Below are 22,448 nucleotides of genomic sequence, written 5' to 3'. Positions count from 1 at the left end.
CGGGTTGAATGAAAAATGCTAAAAATGAGGAACCTGGCTCTGAGCCACCGTATTTTTGATGGGTGTACTAAGCAAAAGCAGCTTAGGCCAGCTCCAAGGCCCCAACTGAAAGCTATCTTGTGGCATAATTAAGGTTTCAACATTGATCTTATGAATGCAACATCATTCTGAGATCTGATGGTGGAAGCAAAAACCATTGGCAAATAACACTTGTATCTCAAACTTTAATCCTTTTATGAACTCCCATTAAACATGCATGAACAGACAAACACACTGGCGGAAAAAACAACATTGTAGGCAGAAAAAGAAAGTGGAAAGTCAGTTCATTTGGCCTTTGCTTTCTAATTCCGATGTTGAACTGATCCTGTCAACTAGCCAGGACTCAGTTATCTTTCTCTGGAAACATCTACTGGTTTATAAGAATTACAGATTGACTGATTCACCTCAAAAATATCTCTGATTTGTGAATTCCAAATTCATTGCTTGCAGCCACTGCTGCAGGAAAGGTAACTGGCTTTTTTCAAATTTAAACTGAGTTTCTTTTACTGCAGAGAACAGCCAGCTTTTGATGAGAAGAACAACAGCACACCTTCTGTCTTTCTCTCTCTGTCCCTCTGTGTCTGTGTCTCTGTAACTTGTTTCTAATTCTCAGTTCATTGGGAACCAATAAACTTCTCTTCAGCTCCTGTTTGTCTGCACTTTGCAGAATCCTGTAGCCACACTAAAATAGAGTTCACAATATATATTTAAATATTTGCTTTGAATTTATGCAGCCATCCTGGTAAATCTTTGTGTTTTTATAAAACAATTCTTTCTCATTGCTGTACTCAGTTTTTGAAAACACAGAAGTAAAGAAACTGTTCTTGTATTCTGAACCTACCTTAAACATTGCTATTTATTAGTCTAGTCATGTCCATTTCTCCCAATCCTTAGTCCACCTTGTTTCACATTTCTAATGCCACATGCTGGTTCATTTCCCCTGGTAAGATAACTTAAACCCTCCTGAAAAACACTAAATACTGCCTAAAAAGCAATGGCATATTGGGCCCTGCTCTGTTGAGGTGATTGGTCTCCAGCCACACATTCATCTGCTCTGTGATTTTATTTCAATGTTCACAAGTGCATAGGCACTGCAAATAAACCAGGGATTACTACCTTTTGAAGTGGTTACTAGTATCCTTCTGAGAACCCTAAAATGTCTGCTTTGAAACTAATATAGAAATTCAATACAGTACAAACAGGACTAGAAATAAATTTTCAAAATATAAGTCAGCAGAGAAATGCTGGTACCCATGTACACATAACCCTAAAGATGCCCGGTCAAATAACAAAGATAGTTAAAAGAAAGTGAGGGATTATACCATAGTGATGATGCTGGATGTATTTGGAGCTCACTGGAACGTTGTGCGTAGATCTAGGCTCTACACTTCAGGAAAGATGTCAAAGCATTGGAAAGGTTGGAGAGAAGTTTTATTGGTATGTTACTAAAGATGAAGAACTTGAGCTATGAGGAAGGGTTAATAGTCAACCACATTGCTGGGGTCTGGAGTTACATGTAGGAAAGACCAGGGAAGGATGTTACGTTGCCATTTCTAAAACCTATTAGTGAACGAGATGTGTTTTAGTGACAATTGATTCATGGTCATGATTAATGAGACTAGCTTTTATTTTCAGATTTAGGAATTCAATTTAAATTCCACCCACTTCCAGAGTGGGATTTGAACCCCTGTTCAAGACATTACAACGTGGGTGTAAGGAATGTCAGATCAGTCATGACCCTATTGAATGGCAGAGCAGGCTTAAAGGCCCAAAAGGCCTACTCCTGCTTCTATTCCCGATGGTCTTATGGTCTAACATTAACCTATATTTCTAGACTTCTAGTCCAGTAACATTACCATTACACCATACTGGAATCTTACCAGGGATTGGGACTTTGGTAATGAGGTGAGGATGGAAAAGTTAGACTGTTCTCCTTTGAAACGAGGCGACCAAATGAAGGTTTCCAGTTAGTGATAGGTTTCCATCACGTAAATAGGTAGAAAAAATTCCACCTGAATGGGTCAATAAGATCACGGATTCAAAATCATTGACTAAAGATTGAGAAGTAGAAGGAGGAGAATGATTTCAGTCGGTTGTGTGGACTCATGTAGAACGTTGTACGTGTGAAAGTGATGGACCTTGATTCCATCAGTAATTGGCAAAAAAACAAGATCAGGCCGTTGCAAGGTAGAAACAAATAGAAAATGAAAACATTTTTCACATTTTCACTCTGTCACTGTTTTCATTTGGGATTTTTTTGACATTGAATGCATTTGTCAGCAAATCAGGCTACGCAGCAGCTTCCTCAGTTATCTCAGGGCTCCACATCAATCATATTTGTGGTTGGATCCCTCTGAGTTGACTTTGCCTGATTTTACGGTATGTCCATTCAAACTACTGATGCCTTAAGGCAGGTTACTTATTGTTGTTGTCATATGATCACCGGTGAGTGCAGTACTATGAACAGCACGCATGTAATTCTTGGCTGTGTAAGACCCCCGGTGAATAGAATTGTCACTCGCAGACAGGCAAGTGGATGACACATTCAGCAGTGGCTTTGGGAAGTCTGTCCAGTTTCACCATGAGTAAATCCCAGCTTCAGGTTACTCAGAGGCTGCCTATCAGGGCCCAAGCTAAATGTGGGCATTGGGCATCGAGCATAGAGTACAGGAGTAACCCTGGCACAATCACAGATTGGAAAAGAACAGTCTGCAGCTGGTAATTTGTATTCTCCTTATGGAGCCTAAAGGAATATTCCTGCTCCTTCAGGTCTCACAAATAAAAATTATAAAATTACTCGAAAAGGAATCTTTTGTTTTCATACCTGGTTAATGCAGTCAGTGTAGCCACTGTATGAATTCTGCTCTTTCCAAGTTCAATTAGAGTCAAGCTACTTGTGAGTGAGGTTCCTGCCCAACTCAGGTAGCCAGTTAATGCTCTTAATATAGATGCTGATGGTGAGCTTTTTTATACTGAATCCTACACTAAACTAACATGTGTTGGTGGGATAGGCACCTTCTTGAATAAAGGCAGTAAATTCTGACCAACCACTGAAGCCACGTTATTGAATGAGTAAAACAAAACTTACTGTCTATCCCTTACTGCCCTTGAGTGGTGGTGAGCCATTTCTTGAACTACTACCATCAAGATGGTATGAGATATGGGAATACATCAGGACCCAATAGCCCGGGATCTAGTAAGCTCAGGCACTTGGGCTAGAGGTGTGACTGGAGGCCTGTGCCAGGAGTGACACTGGGGCCATGGATTTTTCTCTCTCTGCCTTTGAATGTAGACCTACAGTGCTTTTACAGAAGGAATCTCTGGATTTAATTCAATGACATGGAACAAACTGATTGTGTGGGACTTGGAGGAGAATCTGATACTCGTGATAATCCCACCTTTGCTCCAATGATCATTCAGCTTTGTTGGTGGACTGCGGCAGTTCAAGAAGGGAGCCCACCACCACATTCTCAAGGGCAACAAGAGAAGGGCAAAAAGTTCTGGCTCAGCCAGCAATGCCCATGTCCCACAAGCGAATTATTTTTTAAAAAAACTCACCTACAGAATTTTAAGCCCATTGGTCAAAGGTTAAAGTTGCACTATTGTGGTTACTAAACAATCTGCTTGGAAGAGATAATGGGAACTGTAGATGCTGGAGAATCCAAGACAACAAAGTGTGGAGCTGGATGAACACAGCAGGCCAAGCAGCATCTCAGGAGCACAAAAGCTGACGTTTCGGGCCTAGACCCTTCATCAGAGAAGAGTCTAGAAACATCTAGCAAATGGAAATGCCATCATCTCCCTCTAGCAACCTGACTTCCATATGTGTACTCTTCCTTCACTGTCACTGTACGAAACGTCAGCTTTTGTGCTCCTGAGATGCTGCTTGGCCTGCTGTGTTCATCCATCCCTACACTTTGTTAACCTGCTTGGAAGAAATGATTCACATTATGTAAGCCCATTTAATTAATCTATTTTCTAGACAACTAGCGCATAGATTACAAGATAACAGGAAGGGGATAAAATCTGCTGAAATTAAGTGTTTCTAATCAGCACAAGTAATGATTTGGTGAACTTTGATTATGTAGTCATTTATCTTAGTCGCACAGTTTGCTACAGTTGGGAAAGAACTCCTTGTACAGAGCAATATCTTTATGCCGCATCTGTTTTATCAATGTATGCTATTTCTCTTCCCCAACATTACGCTGTATTTCAGTAAATCCTGCTCCTAACTGTAACCTTTTCATTCTTACATCAATCAATATGTCAGTAAGCATGAAAGAACTAAAAAGCACTTCAACAAATGTGGAGGAAATTGAATTTGATTTTCCCACCTCATAAACTACAAAATGGTATGAATAGTCTCAATTGTAGAAAAATGCACAAGAAGCCAACTCCTTCCTGTAAATAAAGTTGTTTATCTTTGATAATCTAAATCTTTCAACATATCCCTACATTGCACCCCCTCAAAACCCCACAGTTCATCATCAGAATGTCTGAAGCACTTCTACAAATCTGATACACAAGCAAACTTGTAATAATTCAGATTCAGTTGACTTACTACCTTTCCTGATCCTTTGCAACATCAATGAAATGTAAGGCTTTACCTTATTGAATCTGAGTTGCTGACACAGACTATGTCTTTGAGAATTTTTATTCGGAATCCAAACATATAGGTCAACTTACAGAACAACCTGTCCATCATTAAGGGCAAAATTGTGCAAGTTCCCCTGGTCTCAGCATCTATATTGCCTAAATGAGCTTCTGATATAAATTTATCAAGTATACTTTGAAGGATAAATTTCACTGAGCTTTTTCTCCACTTTTTCTTGGGGTGTAAAAGTTACTGGCAAGTTCATATTGCTGTTTCTTCTTGAGAAGGCGACCTATGCCTGCTTGAACTGCAGCAATTCATCTGGTGAAGGTAGTACCACTGATGTATTTGTTAGGGAGTTCCAGGGTTACTCGTACAGTGACAGTGAAGGAAGAGTACACATATGGAAGTCAGGTTGCTAGAGGGAGATGATGGCATTTCCATTTGCCTGCTGCCCATTGCTTTGGATTTGAGCATGTGGGTTTGAAGAGCTGCCAAAGAAGCTTTGGTGACTCTTTGCAGTGATTCTTGTAGTTGCTGCTTATTGAATTTGCAGCTCACCAGAGTGGAAGGAAGAGATGGTTATGCTAGAGCTTGGACTGCCAATGCAAGTGGCCATTTGTTCTAATAGTGATGATGCTGTCTTGTGTAACTGTTCCTTTTGGAATTTTCTGTTCATGTATTTTGTACCTATTACTGAAAGTTCCCAGTGGCACTTTATTGCAGGAAGCTGCAGATGCTGGAATTCAGAAACAGAATCAGACATTGCTGGAGAAACTCAGCAAATTTGACAGCATCTGTGCGGAGGAAGCAGGCATTACTTTTTGGGTTGTGACCCCTTCTTCAGAATTTCTTTGCTCATTATTACAAATTGTTAATGCTTGCGCATACTTTTGTTTGGAATAGATGTCCCAACTCCCTCATTTTCTTAACTAAGCCATGAAATTGCCTGACTGAGTCACCTTGTTGTCAGAGATCCAGCTAGCCAATGCCAACTCTTGCACTGACAGTGATGTTAGATATGAAGAAAAGATTACAGCAATAAGAAAATATGAATCCCAGAGAAAGCTTATCACCACTTATGCTAGTGTCAATCACTTTTCTGTGATATTGTCAACTTGTTGCTAAAACATTTGTTTATCCTGTGATTCAGATATATCAACAAGAGGTTTGTTCTCAACAGTAAATGAACGGTATAGAATTGTTCTATTTTAAACAACTCTTTAAATATTTTAAGGAAAAGGTAGAAAGATTACTGATTTTCAAAGGGATGAGAGATTATTGGGGATATGCAGGAAGATACAGTTTGGAGTTAAAATCAGTTCACCCATGGCGTTATTGAATGGTGGAGCAGACTCATAGAATCATGTCATTTCTTGTTCATATATTTGTATATTTGCAACTCCCCAGAAATGTTGGGGACCAAGGATAGAGTGAGAGAAAGAAATTGTAGTACTGTAGTCTTAGTAAGTAAATAGTTCTAGGAAAATTAATGAGATTGAGGGCTGACAAATCAGCTTGGTCTAATTCTACATTCCAGGGTAGTCAAGGAAGTGGCCCTGAAAACGTTGGATACATTAGTTCTGAGCAAGGGTCACTGGAAACATTAACTCTGATTTCTGTCCACAGATGCTGCCAGACCTGCTGTGTCTTTCCAACAATTTCTGTTTTTTGTTTCAGATTTGTATATATTTGTGAGCTGTAAGGAACTTGCAAGGAGGCTTTAGGATGATTAATACAAATTAAATCTGTGGGGGAATATGTAGCAGATGGAGTCCAAATGACTAAGTGCCAAGTTATACACTTTGGTGTAAAAATCGAAGGAGGGGCATTATTGAAATAGTGCTTATATTGGGAAGTGTGAAGGTTCAAAAGGATCTGGTTGTCCTTGTACACCAGCTAATGAAAGGAGACATGCAGGAGCAATGAACAATTAGAAAGGCAACTGGAAAGGCAAATGGTATAGGATTTGAGTTAAGAAGTCGGGATGCCTTATTGGAGTACTAGAAAGCCTTAGTGAAACCCACCTGGAATATTGCAAAGTTAGAAGTCACACAACACCAGGTTCTTGTCCAACAGATTTATTAAAATCTCAAACTTTCTGAGCACTCCTCCTTCATCAGGTGAAGGAGCAGCGCTCCAAAAGCTTATGATTTCAAATAAACCTGTGGGACTATAACCTGGTGTCATGTGACTTCTGACGTTGTCCGCGTCTGCCCAAAACCAGCACTTCCTCATCATAGAATATTGCAAGCAATTTTGGTCTCCCTATCAAAGAAAAATATGCACTTGCCAGAGAGGGGGTGCAGAAGAGCTTCACTAGGCTGATACTGGGATGACAGAGCTGTTCTGTGAGGAGAGATTGATTAAAGTGGGGCCTATATTCAATAGCGTTTAAAAGATGAGGGACTAGACAGACTAGATGCAGGGAAGATGTTCACCCTGATTGAGCAGTCTAGAACTAGAGGTCATATTTTCATTGTATGGAGTAGACATTAAGGACTGAGATGAGGAAATATTTCTTCATTCAAATGGTAGTAAACCTATGGAATTCTCTACCACAGAATGGCATGGAGACCAAGTGATCAAAAATATTCAAGGAAGGATCAGAATTGTCCTTGCTCTTTTGAATCACTCCTGAAACCGCATCCTACCCATTTAACTGCAGAAACAAATGGAGGAGTGCAGTTGGGAGGTGGAGGTGGGGTGAAGCTGATATTGGGGTGGGCAGTGGTATGAAAGATAGCTTGACCGTGAACTCATGCAGTTGATGTGTATTGCCTCACTGCTCAATCTGAGTGAAAAGCAGACCAGCAAGATTTAAGTGGGGCCCAATCAATGGCTCAAATCACTGACTGCCTCTTGCTGATGAGAAGTTCAACTTATCTGAGCAATTGCCCTGTTCCAAGTTAAAATCCAGCCTTTTAGCTTTTCAATACAGCTTCTTTATTCATTCTTTGGCTGTGGACCTGACTGGCAAGGCCTGTGTTTATTGTCCATTTGTATTGACTAACTTTTTCTTGAAAAGGTTTTGGGTATGATTTAGTCTTCTCTCTTGCTTATAGTATTGAAATCTGAGCCATTCTAGTAGATTCTGATATGGTCAAGAAGGTTCCAGCTCTCTCTTACTCAGCAGAAAATGGGCAGCTTGCTATGAGTAGCACTATTTTTGTTAATCTATGAATGGTACAAAAATAACTGTAGTTAGAGCTGCAGGTTAAAATCAATAATCTGTTGCTTTTTCTCGAGCCAAAAAGGGAAGCCACCTGTAGAAGCATTCTTCCTGCTGTATTTACTGATACTGCACAATGTAATGAAAGGGAAAATACTCGCATTCATAAGGCACCTTTCATGACTGGAAGGTATAAAATCCCTACAACAGGCTATTTGGCCCGTCAGCTTAGCATGGCCAATCCACCAAACCTGCACATCCAGGCCCAGCACGTCAGCTTTCCTGCTCTTCTGATGCTGCTTGGCCTGCTGTGTTCATCCAGCTCTACGCCTTTAGACTGTAGGAGGAAACCAGAGCATCCAGAGGAAATCCACACAGACACGGGGATAATGTCTCGGCGGCGTTTGCACAGTCACCTGAAGGTGGAATCAAACCTAGATCAGTGGCACTGAAAGGCAGCAGTGGTAATCACTGAGCCACCGTGCCACCCTTAAATATTCAGTCAATACACCAGGAGAAAAATCTTAAAGTACCTTATAGCCGATGAACTACTTTTGAAGTGTGGCCGTAATTTGTGCAGGTATGTTAATAGCATGGTTCAGCCTTGTAATTGAGATGTGTGAGGACCATATCTTCTATCTTTACTTGGAAATAAACTGCCATTGTTCCCAGAGAATGGTGACACTTTTTATTTCAATAAGATCAGCCATAATTGTATCTAATGGCAGAGCAGGCTCGAGAGGCTGAAATGTCTACTCCTCCTCTTCATTCTTATGTTCCTAATGTTTTCATTAATGGAATGAATGTATTGCTGGCTCGGCCAGTATTTATCGACCATGCCTAAATAACCGTGAGAAGATGGCAGTGTGTCACCTTCTCAAACTCTTGCAGTCCATGTGGCCTCGGGACACCCAGTGTGCAGCTGGGAGGGAATTCCAGGGCTTTGATCCAGTGATAGTGAAGGAACGATGCTGTATTTCTAAGTCAGGATGGTGAGTGGTTTAAAGAGAAACTCTCAATAATGGTGTGCCCTTGTATCTGCTGTCCTTGTCCGGCTTGTGAGGAAAGATAGTGAAGGAGTATGTCTATGTCAGGTTATTGCAAGACAAGTCTGTGGGAAAACTCTCCCAATTTTGCCACAATGATCCATAGATTAGTGAGAGGACTTATAGGATTGACAGGGCTAGCTGTGTTATCATTTCCAGTGCAATGGTTGATGCTGTGTGGTCTGTCTGCTTTCATCCTTTGTTATTTTCTGTGACAATTTGATACAACTGAGAGGCTTGCTAGGATATTTCAGAAGGCAGCTAAGAGTCAATCTAACTGAACGCTGTAGTCCCCTAGTGTCTGTGTACAAGTATTCCCCAAGAGAGCAATAATTTCTGATGAAAGGTGTCCTGGACACTCACCAGCTTTCTTTTCAGATGTGAATTGATCTGATAAGTATTTCCAGCATTAAACATCACATACACAAATTTGAATCTTAGCTTCATAGATTTTTGTTATGTAAGGGGTATTGAGGGAGTTTGTGTGAATGGTGATGAATGAAGTTGGGGTGTAGATTGTTCAGGATTTAATCAAATAGGCTGGAGAGGTTTTATGGCTTGCTTCTAATAATATATCCCCAACCATAATCCCTTGCCTCCCTTGGTTTATGCATTTCACGCTGTCCTCTTGCTACCTGTTAAATTAATGCAACAGTGAAAAGCCAACCATGTATGTCAAAATGTATAAGCAAAGCAGCAGTAAATGTGTTGAAGTATTAAATGCCAGCTTGCCTGTTGTCAGGCAAAATAACAACTTCAAAAGGAGAGAAATGTATCCCCAAGGAAGTTTATTTGTAAGATGTTAATTGAAAATTGCAAAAGCCATTCTTCATTTTACTTCCTACTTTCTGGCCCAGACAGACCGGAATTAAAATCCCACTCACATGCTGAAGAGGAGTTGATGAAGATGTTTCTCGAATTTGGGTGCTGTGTGCTGTAGTACCCTGCTAGACACTTCAGAGAGCCAAATGGAATTGAAAGTGCACTAAATTATTTTGCAATTAACAAGAACAAACTAGATTGGCAGCTTAGGAACTCAAATCTTGACATATGGATTAGAAAGTAAACTGTGGCATATGTTAAAATGCTGTCACCTCAGCTGAAACCTTTCACCCTTGCTCCGTTGTGATGAGTAAGTATCGGTTTGAGCAGATGGATTCTACTCTGTACAATGAGGTTGACTTAGAATCATTTCTGATTATGTTTACCTTTTTATCTGGAGCGTGTGTCTATTGTTACTTTCCACAGGTTTATGTTTGTGATGAAACTCCCACCATTTTGAATTTCTTTCTGGCCATAAAGTTGACAGGTTGACTGTCAGTATCACAATAATAAAGGGCAATGATAGTTTAATTTCTGCAGCGAACTAAAAGCAAAACTGTTGTTATCAGCTTCGTTTCCAGGGCTTTGTCTGAACAGGTCTTCAATGTACAGCTCCATTTAGCAGCTTAGCTAGCTGCAGTAATAGAAATAAGAAAAAGAACAATACCAAAAACATGCAAATATACATTTGCCCTTATAATTTTGTTCTATATTTGAATTTAGAGTTCTCACAGAGCTCTCTAGCCATTGGATTTGAGTAAGGGTGAGCTATATAGTAAATTCTCCTTGGACCAGTCATTATTTACACTTTAGTCTGACTGTTCCCTGGGCCCAACTCAACTGAATGACAGAGCAAGAAGATTGAACACACGGGTGAATTTCACCGCCACCAGCAGTGGCTTTGTCCATCATCCAGAAAGCTGATGGTAACTCTACCACAGATGTAGCAATTGTAACAAAGTCAGCCAGATGGACTTCCTTTATTATGAGTTAACAGTGTGGAACTGGAGCTACAGAGCAGGAAAGCTGACGTTTCTGGTCAGGACCCTTCTTCAGAATTCTGAAGAAGGGTCCTGACCCGAAACATCAGCTTTCCTCCTCCTCCGCCGCCTGACCTGCTGTTTTCCTGCAGCTCCACACTGTTGTCTCAGACTCCAGCATTGGCAGTTCTTATTATCTTTCATAGATTACGAGTTCCCTAACTGGGGCTGTTAATCTGGCCCAGTCAGGAAATCCTGGCTGACAGATATAAACAGCAGTGCCAGAGGTTCTGTTCACTCTGAGAGCTGGCTCTGAGGGAGTTGGATCAGCATTAAGGGCTCTCCCTTTGTAAATAAAGGATGGCTTGGTGACAGAATACTTGGCCGCTGCAGAGTTATTTCAGCAGACATTTTCAGGAGCCCCAGTGGGAAGTTAACAGGCTGCCAATCCTTCAAGTGTGAAGATCCCACTTCCAGGATCTGCTGAGCAAGTGGAGAACAGATACATGATAGAGGGACCCCCTAAAGGTTGAGTAGTTAGACTTACCAGGTCCTGTCTAATTGACCTTGGCATTGGGTAGTGATGTTCAATGTGGAGAGAAAGGAGGTCTCCTTAAGATAATTGACCTCGTTGCTAGGGTGGGATTTTGTTGGGCTGCGGGGTGCCCAAACAGGAGGCCACTGTGCTTGATCCTGTGGAAGGCAGCCAGCTTTTAGCAGCTGTGGCAATGGTGCCATTCACGAGCCAGAAACGTGGTGGCAACCCCACCATGGCCATAGGTAGCCTACGGGCTGGACATACAGTTTCAGTATTGATAAGATGAGGTCCATTAGGGGCTATTAACCATCAATTTAGGGGCTCAATTGGTACGTGAGATTCTCACCTGCCTTCCCCCTCATGCAGAGTCAGTAGGTGACAGGCTATCTACTTACTGTCGTCTTTGCTAATTCTCTGGCCCCATTGCCAGCTCTGGGGTTAGGGAAACCAAATTCCACCCACAGTTGGGGAAATCAGTAACCGAGGTTAAAAAGTTAGAGATAGTAGGATCTGCCGATGCTGGAGAACCTGAGATAACGCAGTGGGAGGCTGGATGAACACAGCAGGCCAGGCAGCATCAAAGGAGCAGGAGAGCTTGACGTTTCGGGTCGGGACCCTTCTTCAGAAAAGTGAAGGGTCTAGGCCCAAAATGTCAGCTTTTGTGCTCCTAAGATGTTACTTGGCCTGCTGTGTTCATCCAGCTCTACACTTTGTTGTATATAGAGGCAACAGGTTTTGTGGTGATTTTCGGCTTGCATCTTCACCCACATCAGCTGTTTGCACCTGCCTGTGTTAAATTATGCGGTCATGAATCAAGTTTCCAATAAAAGCTTTCAGCAAAATAAAATTAAATCACTCAATTTTTGCTGATATTTTAAATTTTAATAGCAGTCAATCAAAAGCTGTCTGTCGCTTTACAGCAAATTAAATCAAAAGGCTTTGAATATGAAAATAGTATATTTGTCACTTCTCAGTCACATGCAATATTTTTCAGTAGAATTTAAGGAAATTCATTTCCATAGTTAGAATGAGCGTCAAGGCTTGCCTTGTGATTTTCCTCAAGTATTTGTCTCTGATTATATGTATAAGGTAATATATGTAGTTGACTGTTGAATAGTAGACACTAAAATTTGCATTCACAGTCATGAAGGAGCAAAGTCTATGTGTGGATTCAATTTGGTTTTCAGTTGCACGTTCCAATGCATTTTATAGTGGCAGTATTGCCGGAGGCAGCCTCTTCCTATGACGATATATAACAAAAGCAAAAAGCCGTTAGAGCCTCCAGTGACGTGAAGATTCATCTCAGGAAGGAGTTTTGCCCCCTCCCCCCACTCCACGCTGCCAATGTAGTGAAAATCTGGACAAACTTGTTAAATCAAACAGCATAATTTGAAGAAACCTGGTGTAAATCAGTAAACATTTGCCAAATTGTTATGGGAACTTTCTACAATCCTGCCGTACATTCAGATTTTACTTAGGGGGAGTTCTCCCCCTCCCACCTACAATTGAACTGGCCATGTGATCACACATCAGACTCAAAATGCTGGAGCTGCCTCACGTCTAACTCTTGCTGCTCTTCATGTAGCTGCTGAGCTGTTAGGCTGTTGACTTGGGAAAATCATTTTGGAGGTGAACAGAGGTGATGTGGGGTGTTGACCACCAGCTAGAGACCCAGCAAGACCTCCATAATGTCAGGGTCTCCACTCAGTTGAGCCTGTTAACTCAGTTTCTCACTCCACAGGTGCTGCCAGAGGTGCTAAGTATTTCAGATTTCCAGCACCCGGTGTAATTTGTTTTAGTGCAGTGATGTCAATGTTGATTTGTTAATAATGGAGATGCAACTGTGTGATTGACCAAATGACTTTCACAAAGTAAACCACTGTGTCATCAGTAAAGGGCTCAGATAAAAGACAATTCACTTCATCATTTAGCTATCATAACACTCGCCTGACCTTTTCTAAATGTCTGCTAATTTGCACATCGAAGCCATTGACAGTGCCTGGAAGAAAACCTCTATATCTCCTGTTTTTTTTTTTGCAGAGCAAATAAAATGCTTCATTGCAACTTTGGAATTATCTTTCTTGAAATGTAACATTTCCCTGTGACATTATAAGTGTACTCTGTACATGCAGTGGATTTTTTTTTGATATGCAAGATTTAATCTATTTATTCTCTTTCAGCAGATTGATGCTGAATGAAGAAATACAGCTGTTTAAATTCACATAGCATCTAGTCTGTTACCATGACTGAATATGTTTTAGCTGCCATGATTATAACAGATTACTGGAATAATTTTGCATTTTAGTCAATACGGGTTGATGCGTATTTTGTGGTGGTGATCTAATCAGTAAGCTAACAGATAAATGTTGTTTTGGTGAAATTCCATACACACAAAGATTCTATCTGTGGCTGTATGCCCAGTTCTATAAATGAATAGGGTGTATTCTATTCAACAGTGCTTTATGAGTAGGGGCATCAACCATTTAACCTAAGTTTAGAATCATGATCTGGGCAAGAAATCAACATATTGAAGAAATCCTTGCAGTTAATTCCCGTCTGCAGTTCAGTTTGCTCTCCGATTTACAGGAAAAGAAAATGTGTGAGCGGAAACTGTAAATGCAAAATACTTTGCTCCTGGGCTACCAGCTGCAGTGCCATGCTATATCCAGAATACAGCCCTCCATTTCCTGAGACAGCTGCACAGTCCCAAGAGGGTTGGCGTACTCTCAGTGAGACACAGAGTTCAATCTTTAGGATGCTTCTTCCTGTGCCCTTTTCAGGAAAATAGTTGCATCTTGGTAATGTCAATGGTGTAGTAATCCAAAAACTCACATTAAATCTCTGAGCACTTAGGAGCAGTTGAAGGCCAAATGGTATTATCACTGGACTGTTAGTGCAGAGACCCAGGTAACGTTCTGGGGACCCAGGTTTGAATTCCGGCACGGCAAATAGTGGAATTTAAATTAAATAAATATTTAGAATTAAGAGTCTAATAATGCCGTGAACCCATAGTTGATTGTCGGAAAAACCCATCTCATTCACTAATTCACTTTGGGGAAGGAAACTCCCATCTTTACATGGTCTGACCTACATGTGGTTCAAGACTCACGACAAAGTAGTTGACAAATGTTGGTGAGTGATAATGATGCTGGGGAATCCAAGATAATGAAGTGTGAAGCTGGATGAACACAGCAGGCCAAGCAGCATCTCAGGAGCACAAAAGCTGACGTTTCGGGCCTAGCCCCTTCATCACCCTCTGATGAAGGGTCTAGGCCCGAAACGTCAGCTTTTGTGCTCCTGAGATGCTGCTTGGCCTGCTGTGTTCATCCAGCCTCACACTTCATTATCTTAGTTGACAAATGTTGACTCTTAACTATCCCCTGGGAAATTGGAGGTGGGCAATAAATGCTGGCCTAACCAGTGATACCCTCATCCCATGAATGAATATTAAAAAAAAACTCAGGTTCAAATCTCACCTTGACAGCTGATGGCATTTAAATTCAGTGAAATCTAGTGTTGTAAACTCAGTATTAGTAATGATGACCAAGATTTTCAGTGATTGTTCTAAAATAGCATCTGGTTCACTAATGTCCTTTCGGGAAAGAAATTGGCCATTCTTACCTATCTGGTTTACATGTTACTCCAGGAATGCAGTAATGTGGTTGACTGCTCTAGTAATAGTAACCTATAGTAATCTCCACATTGGTGATCTTGATCAGGCTTTGTTGTTTTGAGTGCCAGTAATTGGATACAATTTAAATGCAGCTAATCACGATACACTTATGTGGGTATATTTTATGCCCTGTGGAATCACTCGCATCATTTCTCTTGACAGAGCCAAAGAAATTTAGGGACCTCTGATCTTTTCTATCCTTGCAGTAATCTTATTGCATGCAAATTTCTATGCTTGTTAACACAGCCTGTTTTAGTAAATGTATTTTGAGAGAACTTTAACTGAGGCCTAAACTGCTTCTAATCAGAGTTGTGATTTCCCATTTTCACAGCATGATCCTGCTGTGCTTTCAGCCTGCCAATTTTTGTCATGGATGTACAGAAACACACTTTGCAGCAAAAGGTTATGAAATAGGCAGAGACATTCGTAACTGCATATTCTTTTTCTCAATCCTAGTTATGTTTTTATTCTTTTTCTTCCTAATTTCGTATTTCTCACTCTCTTTGTGTTATTAGAGCAAGGTCAGGATGTCATATTAAAATAAAGCATATGGATTAGTAAAATAAAATTCCTAGGAACCCACAATCATTTAAACATTAGCAGTCAACGGGTCAGAAATATAATAGGAGAGGGGATATATATGAAAGAGGTTTTTCAGAAAGCGCTCGCTCCAAACAGGGAGCAACATCGCATTATGCCAGTAAATGTTTCTGTTGATCGTGGCATACTTTCTCAGAATGACCAAGGGCAATTGATTCTGCATCTCTGCAGATTATCACCCAACTTGTACCATCAGGCGTGTATCTCACATTGCTTCGGCCATGGCCATCACTCAGATCTTTCCATGTAAGGCCAGGGGGAAAAGAAAAATCACACATGTATGTCAAAATTGACTGATGTGTTGATTTGCAGGCCCAACATTTTGATCTGGATTTTCACCTCTCAATGTGTATCAGGTTGGAAAACCCTGAACTTAATTTTTATTTCACCCTGGAAAAATCAACTTCCCTCTGCCTTCCTGACCTATACCACTCTTGTGTAGCTTTTTCATGGATTGATAATGCTTGAGTGCAGCATATTCAACCACTAGTAAAGTTAGATCACATGGGATTCAGGCTGAGCTTCCCAACTGGATACAAAATTGGTTTAACAGTAGCAGACAGAAAGTGGTGAGAGTTGTTTTTTAATCTGGAGGCCTGTGACCAGCAGTGTTCTACAGGAACTGGTGCTGGGTCCACTTTTATTTGTCATTTATATAAATATTTCCATGAGAAAACAGAAAACATGGTTAGTAAGTTTGTGGATGACGCTGAATTTGGAGGTATAGTGGACAGTGAAAAAAATTAATCAACCTTGCCAAGAGATCTTGACCAATGAGCCAATGGGCTGAGGAATGGCAGAGGGTGTCTTATTTGGATAAATGCAAGATATTGCATTTAGATAAAACAGACAAAGGCAGGAGTTATACGATTAAAAGTAGGGTATTTGGTAGTGTTGTAAAACAGAGACCTAGGGGTTCAGGTACATGTTAGCATCACATGTAGGCAAGGTAGTTAAGGAGGAGTATAACACAATTGCATCCATTGCCCACACCTTTTAGAGTAAAAGTTAGGACATCGTGTCGAGGTTGTACAGGGCGTTGTGAGGCCTCTTCTATGTCCAGTTCTGATCACCCTGCTTTAGGAAGGATATTATTATGTTGGAGAGTGTTCAGAAAAGATTTACCAGGATTTTGCTGAGAATGGAGAGTTTGATTTACAAGGAAAGGCTGGATAGGCTGGGACATTTACCCACTGAGTCTAAGAGACTGAAGGGTGATATGAGGAATGTTTGAGCACTCTGGGTCTGTAGTCAATGGAGTTTAGAGGGATGAGGGGGATCTAATTTTGAAACTTACAGAATACTGAATAGCCTGGACAAAGTGGATGTTGGGAAGATGTATCCGTTGGAAGGAGAGACTAGGACCCGAGGGCACAGCCTTACGTAAAGGGAAGATCTGTTAGAAAGGAGATAAAGAGAAACTTCTTCAGCCAGAAAAAGGTGAATCTATGGAATTCACTGCCACAAATGGCTGTGGAGGCCAGATCATTGAATATATTTAAGAAGGAGATGGATAGGCTCTTGCCTGTTAAGGGGATCAAGGGTCATGGGGAGAAAGTGGGAGAATGGGGTTGAGAAACTTACCAGCTTTGATTGAATGGTGAAGCAGATTCAAAGGGCTGAATGGCCAAATTTCTGCTCCTATGTCTTATGGCCTTCAGGTTTTATGGCATAGGTAAGGCGAATAGCAAGTGTCTTTTCCTTATACTTTTAAGGTGAGAGGAGAAAGAGTTTTAAAATCCGTAAGGGTTAACTTTTTTACATAGAGAGCGATTCATGTGAGGAGGTGTGGATGTGGGTACAATTATGATGTTTAAAAGACACGCGGATAAGGACATGAATAAGAAATATTTGGAGGAAAATGTGCCACATGCAGGCAGGAGGAACTAGTTTAGTTTGGGATTAAAGTCAGCCTGTTTCTATGCAGAATGACTCTATGACCTCTACAAAGGTCAGGTTCCCCTTTTTGAGGACTGGAACAATGTTAATTTTCCTCCCACGTGGTGGTGGTCTGGATTTCATAAATCCTAAAAAAAATTCCACTCTTGGAGTGTTAATATACAATCAGGGCAGCCTGCTGCAGAGTTGGGGACATTCTGAAACCTAAGTATTAAATATTTAGCAACTCACCTTTTCAATGTTTTATTATAATCTAAATTTGTTTTTAATGTGGTGATGCATCAGAAAGATCTCGTGCAAGTATAAATTTACATTTGCATTGATCAACATTCCGTAATTGCAGTCATGAATTACACTACATTTCCAAAACAAAAGTGTCCTGTCATCTTTTGCTGTCATGCTTTGTGCTGTGACTTGAATCAATTGACAACCCTGGCAGTTAAAGACCCCCGCTTTTTGAATTGGAAGGAAATTTCTATAAATGTTCCCTTCCATTGATTAATAGACACTCTGCCCAGAAATGGAAATGAGACAACATTCTTCTCTGTCAGCCTACAGCAATGTGGCTGGAGATGTTATGTGAACTGTAGCCATTATGAATGCTTGGCAGAATTTCAACATTTGTTGGCTTCAGTTCAGCAGGTATCTATTTTATTCTTGATTTGACTTATTATTGTTGCATATACTGAGATACAATGAAAAGTATTGTTTTACATGTTAACCAGGTGGAGGCTGTTAAAATTACAACATTTAAAAGGCATCTGAATAGGTAATATGAATAGGAAAGGTTTAGAAGGAAATGGGTGAAATGCTGGCAAATGGAGCCAGATTAATTTAAGATCTCTGGTTGGCGTGGACAAGTTGGCCCGAAGGATCTTTTTCTGTGCTGTACATTTCCAAGACCCCTGACATTATAAATCATTTCTTACAAATGCATATCAGCATAGTAGAACAGAATGCAAAATATACTGGTACAGCTACAGAGAATGTGCAGAGAAAGATCACCTTTAATCCATGAGAGGTGAATGTAAAAGTCTGATAAAAGAAGGACTGAAACTTCAAAAAGGCTCCTAAAAAGCACCAACTATCGTTAATGTATCTTTTTCTCTTATAAACAATATCGGCAATTTCTAGAATCATAGTTGATTCCCCACTGGAGTTGTTTTCTTTACAATCATTAATGACAGATGTTTGAATTAAGCGTTTTTTTAACTTTTAAACAGTTAATGTTCTTCCAATAATTTACAATAATTTCTACTGCTTTTACAAAACTCTTAAAGACTGCACTTAGTGACAGTTGTGTGATTGAATATGGAGAATACGTGGGAGGGGCATAGATTTGGTGACTTACAAAAACATCAGGGTGATGACGGGTTGAGAAATGAGACTCAGAGGGATTTTAAATTATTTTGGGAGCTGGGCAGTTTGTTGGAGAACTGAGCCATGACTTTTAACTAGCTCAGCTTCACACTCCTCCCAGCCCTTGCACATTCCATCATTTGCGATTTTTAACCTGCCCAGTGTATCCCAGATCTGGCAGATCGAGACCTTTTTCAGATTTACGTGTGGATCTCAATCACATAATTGTGATCAATCTGAATGTGTAGAATGGGAAGTGGCAAAGATCCCATCATTCTCTTTCAGGTCCCATGAATAAAGCTCACTCTTGTTCTGCCTGACGAACTCTGCCACCTTCCATTGTGAGAACCCCATGGCACAGCCCCTGAAGCCATTCCCATTACTGGCCTGGTCTCGGTGGGTGGCCATAGTGTCATGTGCTTTTCCCTTTGGCAGGTAGATGTGCAAAACAAGGTGCTGGGTGTCTTCCAGGTTCCAATCAAACTGTTGAGCCGAGCTACCACCTTCTGCTACGCGTGTATATGTGAAGTGCTCTGGAGTGACAAATCGGGAGAACCACTCCACAATCCACTTTGTGAGAGTATCTATCCCCACTTCATCCAGGTTTGTGTGCTCTGCTGATCCCTTACACATTTGGCAGGCTTCCAGTTCCATTAAGGATGCCTTACAAGCCCAACTTTGTGTGCAGTTATTTCATACAATTGTATTGACTTGCCTGGCATTTGAGGGTTATATGTTGTCTAATTCTTTTTATTTTGCGGGTTTTGATCACAGGTTCTAATCTTACGCTGAGTCATGGTAAGACGGCCTCGCTGGGACTGGCTGGAAAAGCGAGATCTCCGCTGCTTCCTGTTTCCGTCCCAACAGCCCCAGAGGTCACAGAGGAGAGCCACAGGACAGAGGATCATTCTAATGTAAGGTCAATAGAATTAGTTACATTTTGAAAACAAAACAGCTGATGCTGGAAAAAAAAGTGGTGTCATTGTTGTTTCCCATGTTGGTAGCATATTCCCCTCAGTAAGATTATAATTGATATCAGCATATTGTCAGCAAGATGACATTTCTCTGCAGTTGCTTTTATTCATAGAATACAATAGCAACAGATTTAGCAATACCAGGCAAACAGGAAGACAGTAAGTGATGGACATTGGTTTGGCAGATAAGGCTACAAATTGAATGTTTCTTTCCCATTCAGTCAGAATCTAAAACACTGTCACATTTCAAGTACACACATTTTATGTCACTGAGGCTCACCCGTTGTAAGTTTACTTGACAGTCGGCTTCACATTAAATATCTGAATCTCCCAAAGTTATATCTCCATTCAACAGCCACCTAGATATCACCATGCAACTTGCCATTGTTTAACATTCCATATATTTAACATTTTATATAAAACAGCATAATAGAAGGATCTGAAAATATATTTTTTAAAAAAGCCTAAAATGATGAATTGTATAGATATCTTTTCATCTCATCTTATACTAATAGTTTGAGTTTGGAACTGAGTTGCACTCCGAGGAGTGATAAGTAAGTCACAAGATATATTAAACAGTATTTAGAAAAGTTCTGATAGTTTTTCTTTTGGGGAGACACTTTCGTTGTAGTGTTTTGTCTTTTCCACACTTCAGAATGTCTGCACAGTATAAAACATAGCTGTCATGTTTCCTCATTCAGGTGTATGAGCAAGATGACTTGAGTGAGCAAATGGCCAGTCTGGAAGGCCTAATGAAGCAGCTGAATGCCATCACAGGTTCGGCATTCTAACCAACACCAACATCTGCTAGAGATAAATCAACCAGGAGCCAGGCACTATGCCAGTATTTACCTACTGACCTTGGGACACCTAATGTGTCCCCTTCTTCAACAACTTATAGTTCAAACAAGAAAATTTCTCAAAAGGACATTGTTCTGTTGGCAACTATTCCATTGTTCATCTGTATATATACACCGTTTTAGAGTAACGTGCTGGAGTTTAGTGACTGGTTGAATGTTTCACTTGCAACTAGATCACAAGAAACTATGCTAACTTTGAACAAGACTAAGGGTGAATGGTGCACATAGGGCTGGGAGGGGGGATGGAGTGGGGGTGGGGGAGAGGGATCTGGAATTACATTAGCAGTAAATTATATTTCCAGAAAATGCTACTTCCACAACATGACAGTCAACTGCATGTAGAGTGGAGCTTGTAAACTCACTCCATTTGGTGATCCAATTCAGCTTGTGGGGAGAAAAGACATGGTATTTAGATGAGACTCGAGAGACACCTGTTGGCCATGAACAATTGGGGAAGAAAACAGAACAATTTCATACGAGCACCTAAATATTGATTGCTAAAACAAAAATATAGTTGTGTTGGGGAGGTATTAATATGAGACAATATCTTAAATTATTCACATCAGCTTACATTCAAAGGTTCCATCCAGAGAACAGAGTACAACAGCCTCAGACAGTTTCATTAAATGCATACTGCAGGCCAGAAAGGATCAAAACTTCTGTTCAACTTTGTGTGCTGTGATGAACTTGTTTGTGGGCTAGTTTAAAATGAAATCATCAGGGATGTTTTATTGATCTTTGAAGCAACCAATTGTTTTTCTTTTGCTCATTTGATAAGAGAGAAAGTAATTAAAGCAGCAGATGCAGCACGATGTTCAGATTTCTGGAGCACCCTTGGTCAAATTATCTTAACAAGGACATGTTGTTCGATGTATGGCCATGATGGATTTATCATTCAACCACTGATCCTTTGAGGATTAATTATGCTTGTAATTTGATCACAAAATTGTAGCTGTCAAAGTTTTGGAATTTTTTTTTACTAATTGGATTACTTTGTGTACCAAGTATTTAATGTTGTAGATTTACTGTGGGAATTGTGAGGCTAAGAATCACAGCATTCTCATGGTGTGGCATGTCATCTTCTTGTCAACTATTGCCGTTCCTCTCAAGTGTTGCTGCTATATGTTGCTTGCTTTTGATCTGCAAGGAAGAGTAGCAACATATAAACCGTAGAACCGTGTCTCTTGCCTGCGTGTCTCTAAATCTGATCCCATCATCTTTATCAAAACACACCTCTCAAACAATGTTGTCCTGTCAGTGAATCAACCATGTGTTACTCTTTTATCCTTTTGTCAGAGTTATATATCCATGACCTTATGAGTTTCAGTGAAACTCATAACTTGGTGGCAATAAAGATTGAGAAAGAAGTTTTGAATCAAGAAAATTGATGAGAAAAGTTAGTTAAAGCTGTAGATGTTACAAGTGTTTAGACTACTAGAGCAACCAAGCCAAATTAGCTTAATGGCAGCAAAAGACACATATTCTAATTCTTGTTGTTATTAGATATTGTCTGCAATGAATTAATTTTTAACTTAGATTGGACATATGCCACTGTCTGAGGCTGTTTTAGTGGGAAAGATAGCAGCGTAGGTGGAATCAAGGCTTCTACTTTTAATGGAGTAAAAGTATGAAAAGGCCCAGTGGCACGAAGGGATAGAGTAGCAGGAAATCATGAGGCCAGAGTTTAGGAGACCTTCCAACATGCAGGGACTTTGCAACACGCTATTTCATCTCAACCTGATGAAGTCATAGCACATGAGGAGGCTATCCTTCAGCAGACAGGCAGTCACTGACTCGTATTCTTGTAGGAACTGGAAACACACAGCACTACCTAGAACTGTGATCCGCTATATTGTCAACTATTTTCAGGCTGTGATGGGGAATGTTAGACA

General features: G+C 40.5%; 1 protein-coding gene across 1 annotated transcript in view; it reads left to right on the top strand.

Annotated features, from left to right (window-relative positions):
• The window catches only part of dcc (DCC netrin 1 receptor), a 931,407-nt gene extending 910,626 nt beyond the window's left edge, over positions 1–20,781 (top strand). Inside the window, exons 28-29 of the mRNA XM_059643861.1 lie at positions 19,497–19,636; positions 20,398–20,781. Coding sequence (XP_059499844.1) covers positions 19,497–19,636; positions 20,398–20,487 — 230 coding nt within the window. The 3' untranslated portion in view covers positions 20,488–20,781. The remainder of the gene's footprint in view (positions 1–19,496; positions 19,637–20,397) is intronic.
• Positions 20,782–22,448: the final 1,667 nt, after the last annotated feature.

This window comes from Stegostoma tigrinum, chromosome 1 (genome assembly GCF_030684315.1).
Source record: "Stegostoma tigrinum isolate sSteTig4 chromosome 1, sSteTig4.hap1, whole genome shotgun sequence".
NCBI classification, from domain to species: Eukaryota; Metazoa; Chordata; class Chondrichthyes; order Orectolobiformes; family Stegostomatidae; genus Stegostoma; species Stegostoma tigrinum.
The sequence above is the reverse complement of the archived record's forward strand: the minus strand, read 5'-3'. Positions and strand labels throughout refer to the sequence as shown.